This window comes from Pleurodeles waltl, chromosome 10 (assembly GCF_031143425.1).
Source record: "Pleurodeles waltl isolate 20211129_DDA chromosome 10, aPleWal1.hap1.20221129, whole genome shotgun sequence".
NCBI lineage: Eukaryota > Metazoa > Chordata > Amphibia > Caudata > Salamandridae > Pleurodeles > Pleurodeles waltl.
Genome location: NC_090449.1, coordinates 726,369,682 through 726,381,988, shown reverse-complemented (window position 1 = coordinate 726,381,988; position 12,307 = coordinate 726,369,682). Strand labels below are relative to the sequence as shown.

The window sequence follows — 12,307 nt, the reverse complement described above, 5'->3', positions numbered from 1 at the left end:
CTGTGACCATGGATGATGCACAGCCATGGATGCTGGGGAAATCATACAGAAGCTGAAGAAACAAAGTTGCAGTGGGAGCCCTCCCAACTGGATACAGTCTTGTTTCAGATCCAAAAGCAGTCCAGCAGTGGTTCCGGAGGCCAGGAGCAGAAAGTGTAATGCAGTTCCTTGAAGAGACCTGCTCGATTAATTTTGAGGACCCACCCTTGGGGAAGTCCTTAAGTAACCCTAAAAGGGGGTTGGTCATTATCTGCAGTGACTCACTTATCAGAGGAGGTCAGGGTCGACATCTACTTTGGCTTAACTGGTCAGATGCTCCCCGGGATTTCTGCACATATTGTTTCCAATATGGCAGAATCATTCGGCCACCTGGCAGAGCTCTGTGCACCTCCCTAAGGGAGGAGCTGAACAGGGGGGTGCTCACTCACCTATCCTTTGTGTGGTTTCTCACCAGAGCAGGAACCAGGGGTTCCTGCACTGGTGCAACCCGGCTTCTGATAGGAGGGCACCAAATGTGCCCTTCAAAGCAGTATCGTGGCGTTGAGAGGCCACCCACCCCAGTCCAGAGACACCTAGTTCTAAAGGAGAGGTCACACATCCCTCCTACAGGAAACCCTTCCTTCTGCCTTTCCCTGCTTGAGTTAGGCTCAGCAGCAAGGGGGCAGAACAGTGTTTGGGGTCTGCAGCAGACAGACCCTGCAAGGCTGTACAGGCAGATCTGGGGGATCCATTAAGAAATCACCAGAGTACAATGTATCATGCAACTAACACTGGAATCGGTGTAGTTTCAGGATTCCAACATGTTTGACACCAAACATGCCTAGGTTCAGAGAAGCCATTATGTAGTTGGACTACTCGTGTTGGCCAGTGTCCACTACATACCTTAAGATGGCTTCCCCGCACTTACAAAGCCTAGGGAATGGAGTCTGCGGTTTCTAGGGACACCTCTGCCCATGCAGGGGTGCCTTCACACTCTGGACCATGCACCCTGAAGGGCCTAACATAGGGGTGACTTACAGTGTCCAAGTACAGTGACTGCGATATAAGGCAGTGAAAAGTGCATGCATTTCACGCAGGCTGCAATGGCAGTTTGCCTGGGCTTCCATGGGTGACATAATACATGCTGCAGCCCATGGGAGACCCCTGGTGTACCAATGCCCTGGGTATCAAAGTACCACATACTAGGGAATTACCTGTGTGCACCAGTATGGCAATTGTGGGGTGAAAAGTTACTAAATATCTAAATTTAGAGGAGAGAGCACAAACACTGGGATCCTGGTTAAACACACTAACACAGGTCAAAAGGTCTACTGCCTAAACACAGGCAAAACTTGGGGGTAACAATGCTAGAAAGATGCCCCTGCGCTACAGTCTGGACTTTGTCCCCTCTTTCCTTAGGTCCTCTTCCACAATACACAACTGGGTTCCACCGACCTGGTCCACAGGTCACGACAGCAGCTGGACAATCGAAGTCCCCTTTGACTTGAAAAGGAGTTTCCGACACGACTTCAGCCCTATGCACCTGGGTTCCCTGGTGTAGGTGCTCCGCTTCTCTGGTTATCCACATCAATGGGGGCACTCTAAACCTCTCTTGTCCCAAAAGGTGTCCTCTGGGAAGGGTTGTAAAATGCAGAAACTCCAACCATGACTTCCCCACGTCATCCTATGTACACTGACTCAGGGTTACAACTCTGCACACGGGCGGCTTGGGAATCCTAGTTACTCACCTTAGGTATTTTAGTGCATACCTACTCTTAAGGGTCCTTGGGTGGTAGTTTGGGTTGGTAGTGATTTTTGCATTCCATTTTCTTTTTTCTTTTTTTAGTAAATGGCTTGGTCCCCGATAGGGGCACATTTTATTTTATGCCTTTACTTACCTGTTTCAGAGTATATTCTTAAATGTCCATACAAGGAGATTTACCAAAGTTTGTTCAATTTTTGTGTTACAAAAAATAATATTTTTTTCTAATACTGGTGTGGTTCTTTCCTGACTGACCTGTATGGTAGCTGAAACTGAATTACACCCTCCTGGATAAGCCTTAGCTGCTCTCCACAGCTACCCTTTAAGAGCTCTGGTTATCTAGAAGCTCCTACACCATCACTAATGGTTGCCTGGACTCAGTACAGGGTGTACACCATATACGGAGCCAGCCTCCTACAACTTTCACTCTTTTTGGCACTGAGATGCTGTTGAGTTTTGAATCTTTAACTGTCAGTGCAGAGGCAGTCAGCGATCTGTTCGATGCCAAAGCAGGTGGTGCAGAGTGGGAGGTTGAAGCTTTTGGTGCTGAGGCTGGGGGTGTTTGGCTCGGTACCGAAGTTGTAGGCTTAAACTTGCTTTTTGGAGCCGAGCTGGGGGGAGGGGCTTCCGAATCAATGTTTTAATGCCGGCCTTGCCTAACAGCAGTGGCAGCCAGACAGCCTTTGCTTTGGTGGTAAAGGACTTTTTAGGCTGAGCATGGGAGCTCTATTCACAGTTGGCTATGCCGGAGGAAGTTCTTGCATCTCAAGAACTGTGTCAACCTCAGAGTCAGAATCCTCGACGGAGAAGCTTCTCCCTCTGCAGCAGAGGCCTCTTGAAGTTTCTGCTCTGGTTCGAACATTATGTCTTGGATTTCGAAAATATCTGGAGTGTCCTCAATCTCTTGTCAATGCATCTTGTGACGACGGGTTCTTTGATCTCTCAAGGTTTTCTTAAATCGAAAAACCTGGCAGACCTCTTTGTTGTGGTCCGGACACAAACAGAGGTTGGAGACCTAGTGCTTATCCGTCCGCGAGCACTTTGTGTGGCACTTAGGACAGGAATGGAAGGGAGTACTTTCCATCAGAAGTTCCTTCTGGGTAAGTTAGAATTGAGAAACAGGCGGCTCCAAGTCCCTCTGTCAGAGCTCATCGATCTGACGGGTAGTTTTTTCAATTCCGGAATGCTAATGATGGGAAATACATGTTCGAAAGACAATACAGACAGTATAGGAGGTATCCTGAACGAAAGAGTCCGATAAACAGATCCAGAGCTTGGCGAAAACAGGACCGGACCCAACGGAGCAAGTAAACAACTTAACAATGGAGTTGATGCCCATACGCATTAGCAACAAGAGGAGGAGTCACTACACCTCATGACTCGAAAGACTTTTAGAAGAGAAACAACTAGCAACCTTCTGGACTCAACACTAGATGGCAGAAGTATGCACAGCATTTGTATCTACAGCCATACATGCCATCTAACAAAAACCTTTCAGCTCTTATTTTCTTGTCTACTCCTCTGCTGCTCTCATACCTTCCAAGAGGCTCCTCAGCCTGATATCTATGCTGTGTCTGTTCGATGCTGCAGTCTTTTACTATGAGATCTTCGTGCAGGCACACTATGCAGACCATGTAAGTGTCTAACACTGCTTTTCTTCTGTCACATGAAGGGTACTTCTCAAAAAGCAAAGACATTTTCTGCAGAAATTCTGTCAGGAATCCGAAATTACTGATGTGGGACAGATCATGTTTAAAAACATTATGTTAAGCTCAAAAAGCTTTGAAATAGATTGAATTTAATGAAAGAACCAGAGGTTTAAAAACCTCACGTTCTGAAGGTCTTGCTCATATGAGCCAGAAAAAAGAACTGACTCTCTGAGTTAACTGCGAGCAGGGTGCACTGTGGTTAGAAAAGTCTTAAATTCTTGAAATGTAAGTATCTCCTTTTCTCTCTTTACAATGCAGTCTGTCAGGTTTCTTTTTCTTTTCAATGGCTTTCTACATTTTCACCTTTCTGCGCATATAATGCTGCAATGCTAGCTTGAAATTGGTATTCAGAGTCATTGAATTCTCCCAGAAAATGAAAGGGAACCTCTGATAGGCTACCATATGGTGTACTTCATCATGAATGGATATCAACACCCCGTGGAGATTTACATGCATTGCACATATATAAATAAACGCTCCCGGTCCGCGCATGCTGCGTGGAACTATTCCATTGTATATTACTATGAATGACGATCCTACAATGTGGAAATTTACATATATACATGTTTATATCGGAAGTACTCTGAGTTTCCACATTTGTGTGCGGCTATTCAGTGCTAATTGCTATTAATTTTGATCCCCCTGAGGAAAAGGAAACTGGCAGTGGCAGCCACCCTGCCAAGATAAGGAAGGGTGGTAGCGAGATATAGATTACTACAATCATATATAGTGTACAACACTGAATCAGGACTCTTCCAAGAGCACAAGTTATGTGGTACTCTCTGCTTAATTGTTATGTTGTGACAAAAGCAATGTTTAAAATCGACACAGTTTGGGTCTGCTACTTTCAGGGCAGGTTCTAAACGTTTAGTAATCAAAGTCTACAACTATGGCTGTTAGAATGCAATTAGACTATAGTGGTTAATTATCTCGATGTCGGATGCCCCCGGCTTTCCTGTGCATGGTGTATGTTCTCACTCCTGTTACGTAATTAATTTGAAGAATTTGTACCCATACTAAATATGTGGAAGCGGTGTGCGTTTTTATTTTATTTATTTTGAGGATCAAGGATCAGTTTTCATGAACATGGAAAAAACGAGACAGGAAAAAAAAAAGGGCAACGGACTCCCCAGTCAACTTAAGGAGAAATGGCCATGAAGTAACATTTATATTTGCTACTCTTTCTAAGCCACAACGATCTGAGGGTGAGGATACTGTGACTAGAAGAGTCAAAAGTTCTTCTAGATTGAGAAAAGCTTCTTAGAAAATTCTCCAAGAGAGACTATCAACAGGTGCGTTCCTGTGAATTGTATTATTGTGTTGCACACAACGTGTAAGGAAATACCTCCTTGGCATAGTTACCCCCTGACTTTTGCCTTTGCTGATGCTAAATTATGATCGAAAGTGTGCTGGGACCCTGCAAACCAGGCCCCAGCACCAATGTTCTTTCCCTAAACTGTACCTTTGCTTCCACAATTGGCACAGCCCTGGCACTCAGATAAGTCCCTTGTAACTGGCATCCCTGGTACCAAGGGCCCTGATGCCAGGGAAGGTCTTTAAGGGCCGCAGCATGTCTTATGCCACCCTGGGGACCCCTCACTCAGCACATGCACACTGCCTCACAGCTTGTGTGTGCTGGTGGGGAGAAAATGAATAAGTCGACATGGCACTCCCCTCAGAGTGCCATGCCAACCTCACACTGCCTGTGGCATAGGTAAGTGACCCCTCTGTCAGGCCTTACAGCCCTAACGCAGGGTGCACTATACCAGAGGTGAGGGCATATGTGCATGAGCACTATGCCCCTACAGTGTCTAAGCCAAACCTTAGACATTGTAAGTGCAGGGTAGCCATAAGAGTATATGGTCTGGGAGTTTGTCAAACACGAACTCCACAGTTCCATAATGGCTACACTGAAATCTGGGAAGTTTGGTATCAAACTTCTCAGCACAATAAATGCACACTGATGTTTGCGGAATTTATTGTAACATGCACCCAGAGGGCATCTTAGAGATGCCCCCTGAATACCAATCCGACTACTAGTGTGGGGCTGACCAATTTCTGCCAGCCTGCCACAACCAGACGAGTTGCTAGCCACATGGGGAGAGTGCCTTTGTCACTCTGTGGCCAGGAACAAAGCCTGTACTGGGTGGAGGTGCTTCACACCTCCATCTGCAGGAACTGTAACACCTGGCGGTGAGCCTCAAAGGCTCACCCCTTTTGTAACCGTGCCACAGGGCATCCCAGCTAGTGGAGATGCCTGCCCCTCCGGCCACTGCCCCCACTTTTGGCAGCAAGGCTGGAGGAGATAATTAGAAAAACAAGGAGGAGTCATCCACCAGTCAGGACAGCCCTTAAGGTGCCCTGAGCTGAGGTGACCCCTGCCTTTAGAAATCCTCCAGCTTAGTTTTGGAGGATTCCCCCAATAGGGTTAGGGATGTGCCCCCCCTCCTCACAGGGAGGAGGCACAAAGAGGGTGTAGCCACCCTCCAGGACAATAGCCATTGGCTACTGTCCTCCCAGACATAAACACACCCCTAAATTTAGTATTCAGGGGCACCACAGAACCCATGAAATCAGATTCCTGCAACCTGAACTAAAGAAGGACTGCTGACCTACAAGCCTGCAGATACGACGGAAGACAACAACTGCTTTGGCCCCAGCCCTACCGGCCTGTCTCCTGACTCGAAAACCTGCAACCAGCGACGCATCCAACAGGGATCAGCGACCTCTGAATCCTCAGAGGACTGCCCTGAATCCCAGGACCAAGAAACTCCTGTGAGCAGCTGCTCAGCTCAACAACCAGCAACAAACTTGCAACTTTTCTACAACTTCAAAGGTCTCACTCTTCCCGCCAGAAGCATGAGAATTCACACTCTGCACCTGATGCCCCCGACTCGAGATCCAGAGAACCAACACCACAGGGAGGACTCTCCAGCGACTGCGATCCCATGAGTAGCCCTAAGACGACCCCCCTAAACCCCCATAGCGACGCCTGCAGAGAGAATCCAAAGGCTCCCCCTGACAGCGTCTGCCTGTAACAAGGGACCTGACGCCTGGACCAAGCACTGCACCCGCAGCCCCCAGGACCAGAACGAACCGAACTTCAGTGCAGGAGTGACCCCCAGGCGACCCTCTCCCTTGTCCAGGTGGTGGCTGGCCGAGAAGCCCCCCTGTGCCCCGCCTGCACCGCTAGAGTAACCCTCGGGTCCCTCCATTGAAACCAATACAAAGCCTGACGCCTGTTTTGCATGCTGCACCCGGGCGCCCCTTTGCCGCCGAGGGTGTGTTTTGTGTGCCTACTTGTGTCTTGTGCCCCAGTGCTCTACAAAATCCCCCTGGTCTGCCCCCCCACCAAGGACGTGGGTACTTACCTGCTGGCTGACTGGAACCGGAGCACCCCTGTTCTCCATAGGCAGCTATGTGTTTTGGGCACCTCTTTTACCTCTGCACCTGCCCTGCCCTGAGCTGCTGGTGTGGTAACTTTGGGGTTGCCCTGAAACCCCAGCGGTGGGCTGCCTATGCCCAGGGACTGAGACTGGTAAGTATCTTACTTACCTCACAATCTAACCAATACTTACCTCCCCCAGGAACTGTTGATTTTTGCACAGTGTCTACTTTTAAAATAGCTTATTGCCATTTTAACAAAAACTGTATGTTATTGCTCTAATTCAAAGTTCCTAACTTACCTGTGTGGTGTACCTTGCATTTTATGTATTTACTTCAAATCTTGAACTTGTGGTTCTACAGATAAATTAAGAAAATATATTTTTCTATAAAAAAACTATTGGCCTGGAGTAAGTCTTTGAGTGTGTGTTCCTCATTTATTGCCTGTGTGTTTACAACAAATGCTTAACACTATCCTCTGATAAGCCCACTGCTCGACCACAATACCACAAAATAGAGCATTAGAATTATCTAATTTTGCCACTATCTTACCTCTAAGGGGAACCCTTGGGCTCTGTGCACGCCATCTCTTACTTGGAGATAGTATATACACAGAGCCAACTTCCTACACTACAGGTTTGTTTTTACTATTGTTATTGGTGGAGAAAGGTGTGTCTATATTTTTGCTTTTTTATTTTTCCATCCTTCCTTTTTGTTTCTCCTGGGTTCCTTATTTTCAAATATTATATTTCCTCTAGCCCATGAATTTGCCCTTCTTTCTAGTATGGCACCATTAGAGTCACCATATGTCTTGTGAGAAGGTTCTGTCTCTTTATAGTCTCAGAACCTTTGGGATTCAACATTCTGAGGTAGACCGCTGGAGGAGTCTTCATGGGCTGACGAACATTTTTTATCTGTTGCTTGTTACTCTTGAGTAAGATTCGCCTGCTTAGCTTGCCGGACACTGCCTATTTATTACAGCACTGCACTGTCAAGATTGCAAATGTAAAGAGATTGTCACTCACAGATATTGTTTTGATGACTGACTTCAGCTTTCTTGCTAAATGGATAAAAACAGATGCAATTTGAAAAAATAGTTACATGTATGACTTACCTTCCACCTCGCCCAAGCCGTCGTCGTGCCAATCCAATACAACTCTGGGGTATGGTGAGAGTGGTTAGGCAGTATCTATAGCGGATATCTCCTAACCCGCCTTGTTCTGGACTACACCAATGCCAGTTGCCAATATGGTCGAGTTTTGGCTTCAAAAGACAAAAAAGTAAGTGAACAAAGTAATAATGCTACCATTATGTCCCACTATGAAAACAAATTAATCTGATACAAATTTATTACTTACAGCATAGTACTGACAGTCTGCTTTCCTTCGGAAAGCAAAGAGACCATCTGGATCATTTTCTTCCTCAGCTTCTGAAGAACCAGACAGGACCTGTAAGAAAGAAAATAAGTTACTTACATGTAACTGTAGTTCTTCAGTACAGGTATCTCTCAAAGATTCACATGCTTGAATCATTCCCCGTTGTCGCAGTGGGAGTTCCATGGTAACATTAAACAGCAGTATAGAAAAATTTGACATACAAGTTGTAAGGAAATGGCTCCCTGTTGCAATTACCCCCCACTTTGTGCCTGATACTGATGCTGACTTGACTGAGAAGTGTGCTGGGACCCTGCTAACCAGGCCCCAGCACCAGTGTTCTTTCACCTAAAATGTACCATTGTCTCCACAATTGGCACAACCCTGGCACCCAGGCAAGTCCCTTGTAACTGGTACCAAGGGCCCTGATGCCAGGGAAGGTCTATAAGGGCTGCAGCATGTCTTATGCCACCCTAGGGACCCCTCACTCAGCACAGACACACTGCTTGCCAGCTTGTGTGTGCTGGTGGGGAGAAAATGACTAAGTCGACATGGCACTCCCCTCAGGGTGCCATGCCAACCTCACACTGCCTATGGCATAGGTAAGTCACCCCTATAACAGGCCTTACAGCCCTAAGGCAGGGTGCACTATACCACAGGTGAGGGCATAGGTGCATGAGCACTATGCCCCTACAGTGTCTAAGCAAAACCTTAGACATTGTAAGTGCAGGGTAGCCATTAGAGTATATGGTCTGGGAGTCTGTCAAAAACGAACTCCACAACTCCATAAAGGCTACACTGAATACTGGGAAGTTTGGTATCAAACTTCTCAGAATAATAAACCCACACTGATCTCAGTGTTAGATTTATTAAAACATGCACACAGAGGGCATCTTAGAGATGACCCCTGTATTTTACCCAATTGTTCAGTGCAGGACTGACTGGTCTGTGCCAGCCTGCTGCTGAGAGACTAGTTTCTGACCCCATGTGGTGAGAGCCTTTGTGCTCTCTGAGGACAGAAACAAAAGCCTGCTCTGGGTGGAGGTGCTTCACACCTCCCCCCTGCATGAACTGTAAAACCTAGCAGTGAGCCTCAAAGGCACAGGCTTCGTGTTACAATGCCCCAGGGCACTCTAGCTAGTGGAGATGCCTGCCCCCTGGACACAGCCCCCACTTTTGGCGGCAAGTCCAGGAGAGATAATTAGAAAAACAAGGAGGAGTCACCCCACAGTCAGGACAGCCCCTAAGGTGTCCTGAGCTGAGGTGACCCCTGCCTTTAGAAATCCTCCATCTTGATTTTGGAGGATTCCCCCAATAGGAATAGGGATGTGCCCCCCTCCCCTCAGGGAGGAGGCACAAAGAGGACGTAGCCACCCTCAAGGACAGTAGCCATTGGCTACTGCCCTCCCAGACCTAAACACACCCCTAAATTCAGTATTTAGGGGCTCCCCAGAACCTAGGAAACTAGATTCCTGCAACCTAAGATGAAGAAGGACTGCTGAGCTGAAAAACCTGCAGAGAAGACGGAGACACCAACTGCTTTGGCCCCAGCTCTACCGGCCTGTCTACCCACTTCTAAAGACACTGCTCCAGCGATGCGTTCCACAGGGTCCAGCGACCTCTGAAGCCTCAGAGGACTACCCTGCACCTAGAAGGACCAAAAACTCCAGAGGACAGCGGCTCTGTTCCCCAAAGACTGCAACTTTGCAACAAAGAAGCAGCTTTGAAACAACACACGTTTCCTGCCGGAAGCGTGAGACTTTGCACTCTGCACCCTACGCCCCGGCTCGACTTGTGGAGAACAAACACCACAGGGAGGACTCCCCGGCGACTACGAGACCGTGAGTAGCCAGAGTTGACCTCCCTGAGCCCCCACAGCGACGCCTGCAGAGGGAATCCCGAGGGTCCCCCTGACCGCGACTGCCTGCTTCAAAGACCCGATGCCTGGTAAAGACACTGCACCCGCAGCCCCCAGGACCTGAAGGATCCGACCTCCAGTGCAGGAGCGAAGGATCCGACCTCCAGTGCAGGAGCGAACCCCAGGTGGCCCTCTCCCTTGCCCAGGTGGTGGCTACCCCGAGGAGCCCCCACTTGCCTGCATCGCTGAAGAGACCCCTTGGTCTCCCATTGACACCTATTGCAAACCCGATGCCCGTTTGCACACTTCACCCGGCCGCTCCCGTGCCGCTGAGGGTGTACTTTTTGTGCTGACTTGTGTCCCCCCCGGTGCCCTACAAAACCCCCCGGTCTGCCCTCCGAAGACGCGGGTACTTACCTGCTGGCAGACTGGAACCGGGGCACCCCCTTCTCCACTGAAGCCTATGCGTTTTGGGCACCACTTTGACCTCTGCATCTGACCGGCCCTGAGCTGCTGGTGTGGTAACTTTGGGGTTGCCCTGAACCCCCAACGGTAGGCTACCTTGGACCCAACTTTGGACCCTGTAGGTGGCTTACTTACCTGCAAATCTAACAAACACTTACCTCCCCCAGGAACTGTTGAAAATTGCACTGTCTAGTTTTAAAATAGCTTATTGCCATTTGTGTGAAAACTGTATATGCTATTTTGCTAATTCAAAGTTCCTAAAGTTCCTAAGTGAAATACCTTTCATTTAAAGTATTGTTTGTGAATCTTGAACCTGTGGTTCTTAAAATAAACTAAGAAAATATATTTTTCTATACAAAAACCTATTGGCCTGGAATTGTCTCCGAGTGTGTGTTCCTCATTTATTGCCTGTGTGTGTACAACAAATGCTTAACACTACCCTCTGATAAGCCTACTGCTCCACCACACTACCACAAAATAGAGCATTAGAATTATCTATTTTTGCCACTATCTTACCTCTAAGGGGAACCCTTGGACTCTGTGCATGCTATTTCTTACTTTGAAATAGTACATACAGAGCCAACTTCCTACACAAGTCAATGTTATAGTGCATTAATTTTCACAGTTTATTCACATCATTAGAAAAGATCGTAGTCCAGCCAATCGAGCAACAGCACCCTTTAGAATCCCCATCACAGATGCTCCAGTCTTTCAGATTTTCTAGGACAAGAGAGAGATACATAAAGAAGATATAAGTGGAGCCTTTATGGGGAGGAGGGTGGATTGCGTGTGAATCTATGAAATATATCAATAGTGGAGAACTGCAGTTACAGGTATGTAACTCATTTTCTTCTCCAGTATAGGATCTTTCATAGATTCACATGCTTGTTTCAGAATAGCAAGCAGTTTTCATAGTTACGCATTTTGTGACATAAGTACTCTTAACAGTACCGTCTATCTACATATCAGAACATAAACATAGTATAGGTAGTAAATATATATATATATATATATATATATATATATATATATATATATATATATATGAAAATTAAGCGCTCCAGTTCAGGAAGTTATTTTATGGAACTGTGTATTATGGGAGTTGTAGTTTGGTTATTGAAGTCACATGACTGTGTATTTAAAAAGCACTGGCTCACTCACACCTGCTCTTACTTGCCTGTGAACAAGGCATGCTGTTGCCGAAACGCGTCAGGATTTTTTGTCTTGCTGCTCAGAATTGCTATTAAATGCTTGGATTTTAACATGGACTGGTGCCTGTGCTTTTCGTGTTTGGGAGATATTTTCTGTGGGATGCTTCGCCCCAGTAACCCAGGCCGCCCTGCAGAGTCTGTGGCCCCTTACGGAGCAGGAGGTGACAATGATATATGTATATATATATATTCACTGAAAAAAAACAAAGATTACAGGGACATTAAAGTTAGGCTCACATTTCACAGGTACAAAACCATAGATATTCAGCATTTATAGTTTCCTGAGCTAACTATAACTTGTGCCCTCACATATTATATCACTGATGTCATGGTCAGTGACATCACTGATGACATCTCAAATTACATCATCTTTGCGGGTCCCGAGTTCTCCCGGCTCCCCGCTAACTACTCCATATCCTTGGGTGGGAGGACTTCCCTTTGCATTCCACTATTTAAGTATCTGGTTTGCCCCCCATCCCCTTCAATAGAGCCCTAACTATTTTTCACAAATGTTTGCCAAAGCTTATTGCTTCTACACATAGTGTATAAGGAAACATAGGGCGTAA

The 12,307-nt window shown here is 46.9% G+C and overlaps 1 protein-coding gene across 3 annotated transcripts in view; it reads right to left on the bottom strand.

The window, feature by feature from the left end:
- EPC1 (enhancer of polycomb homolog 1) overlaps nucleotides 1-12,307 on the bottom strand; it is a 1,031,213-nt gene that overhangs the window by 280,202 nt on the left and 738,704 nt on the right. For all 3 annotated transcript variants that reach the window (XM_069211249.1, XM_069211248.1, XM_069211247.1), the window contains exons 8-9: nucleotides 8,193-8,282; nucleotides 7,949-8,097 (exon numbers count right to left, since the gene is read on the bottom strand). In XM_069211249.1, the coding sequence (XP_069067350.1) occupies nucleotides 7,949-8,097; nucleotides 8,193-8,282 (239 nt within the window). The remainder of the gene's footprint in view (nucleotides 1-7,948; nucleotides 8,098-8,192; nucleotides 8,283-12,307) is intronic.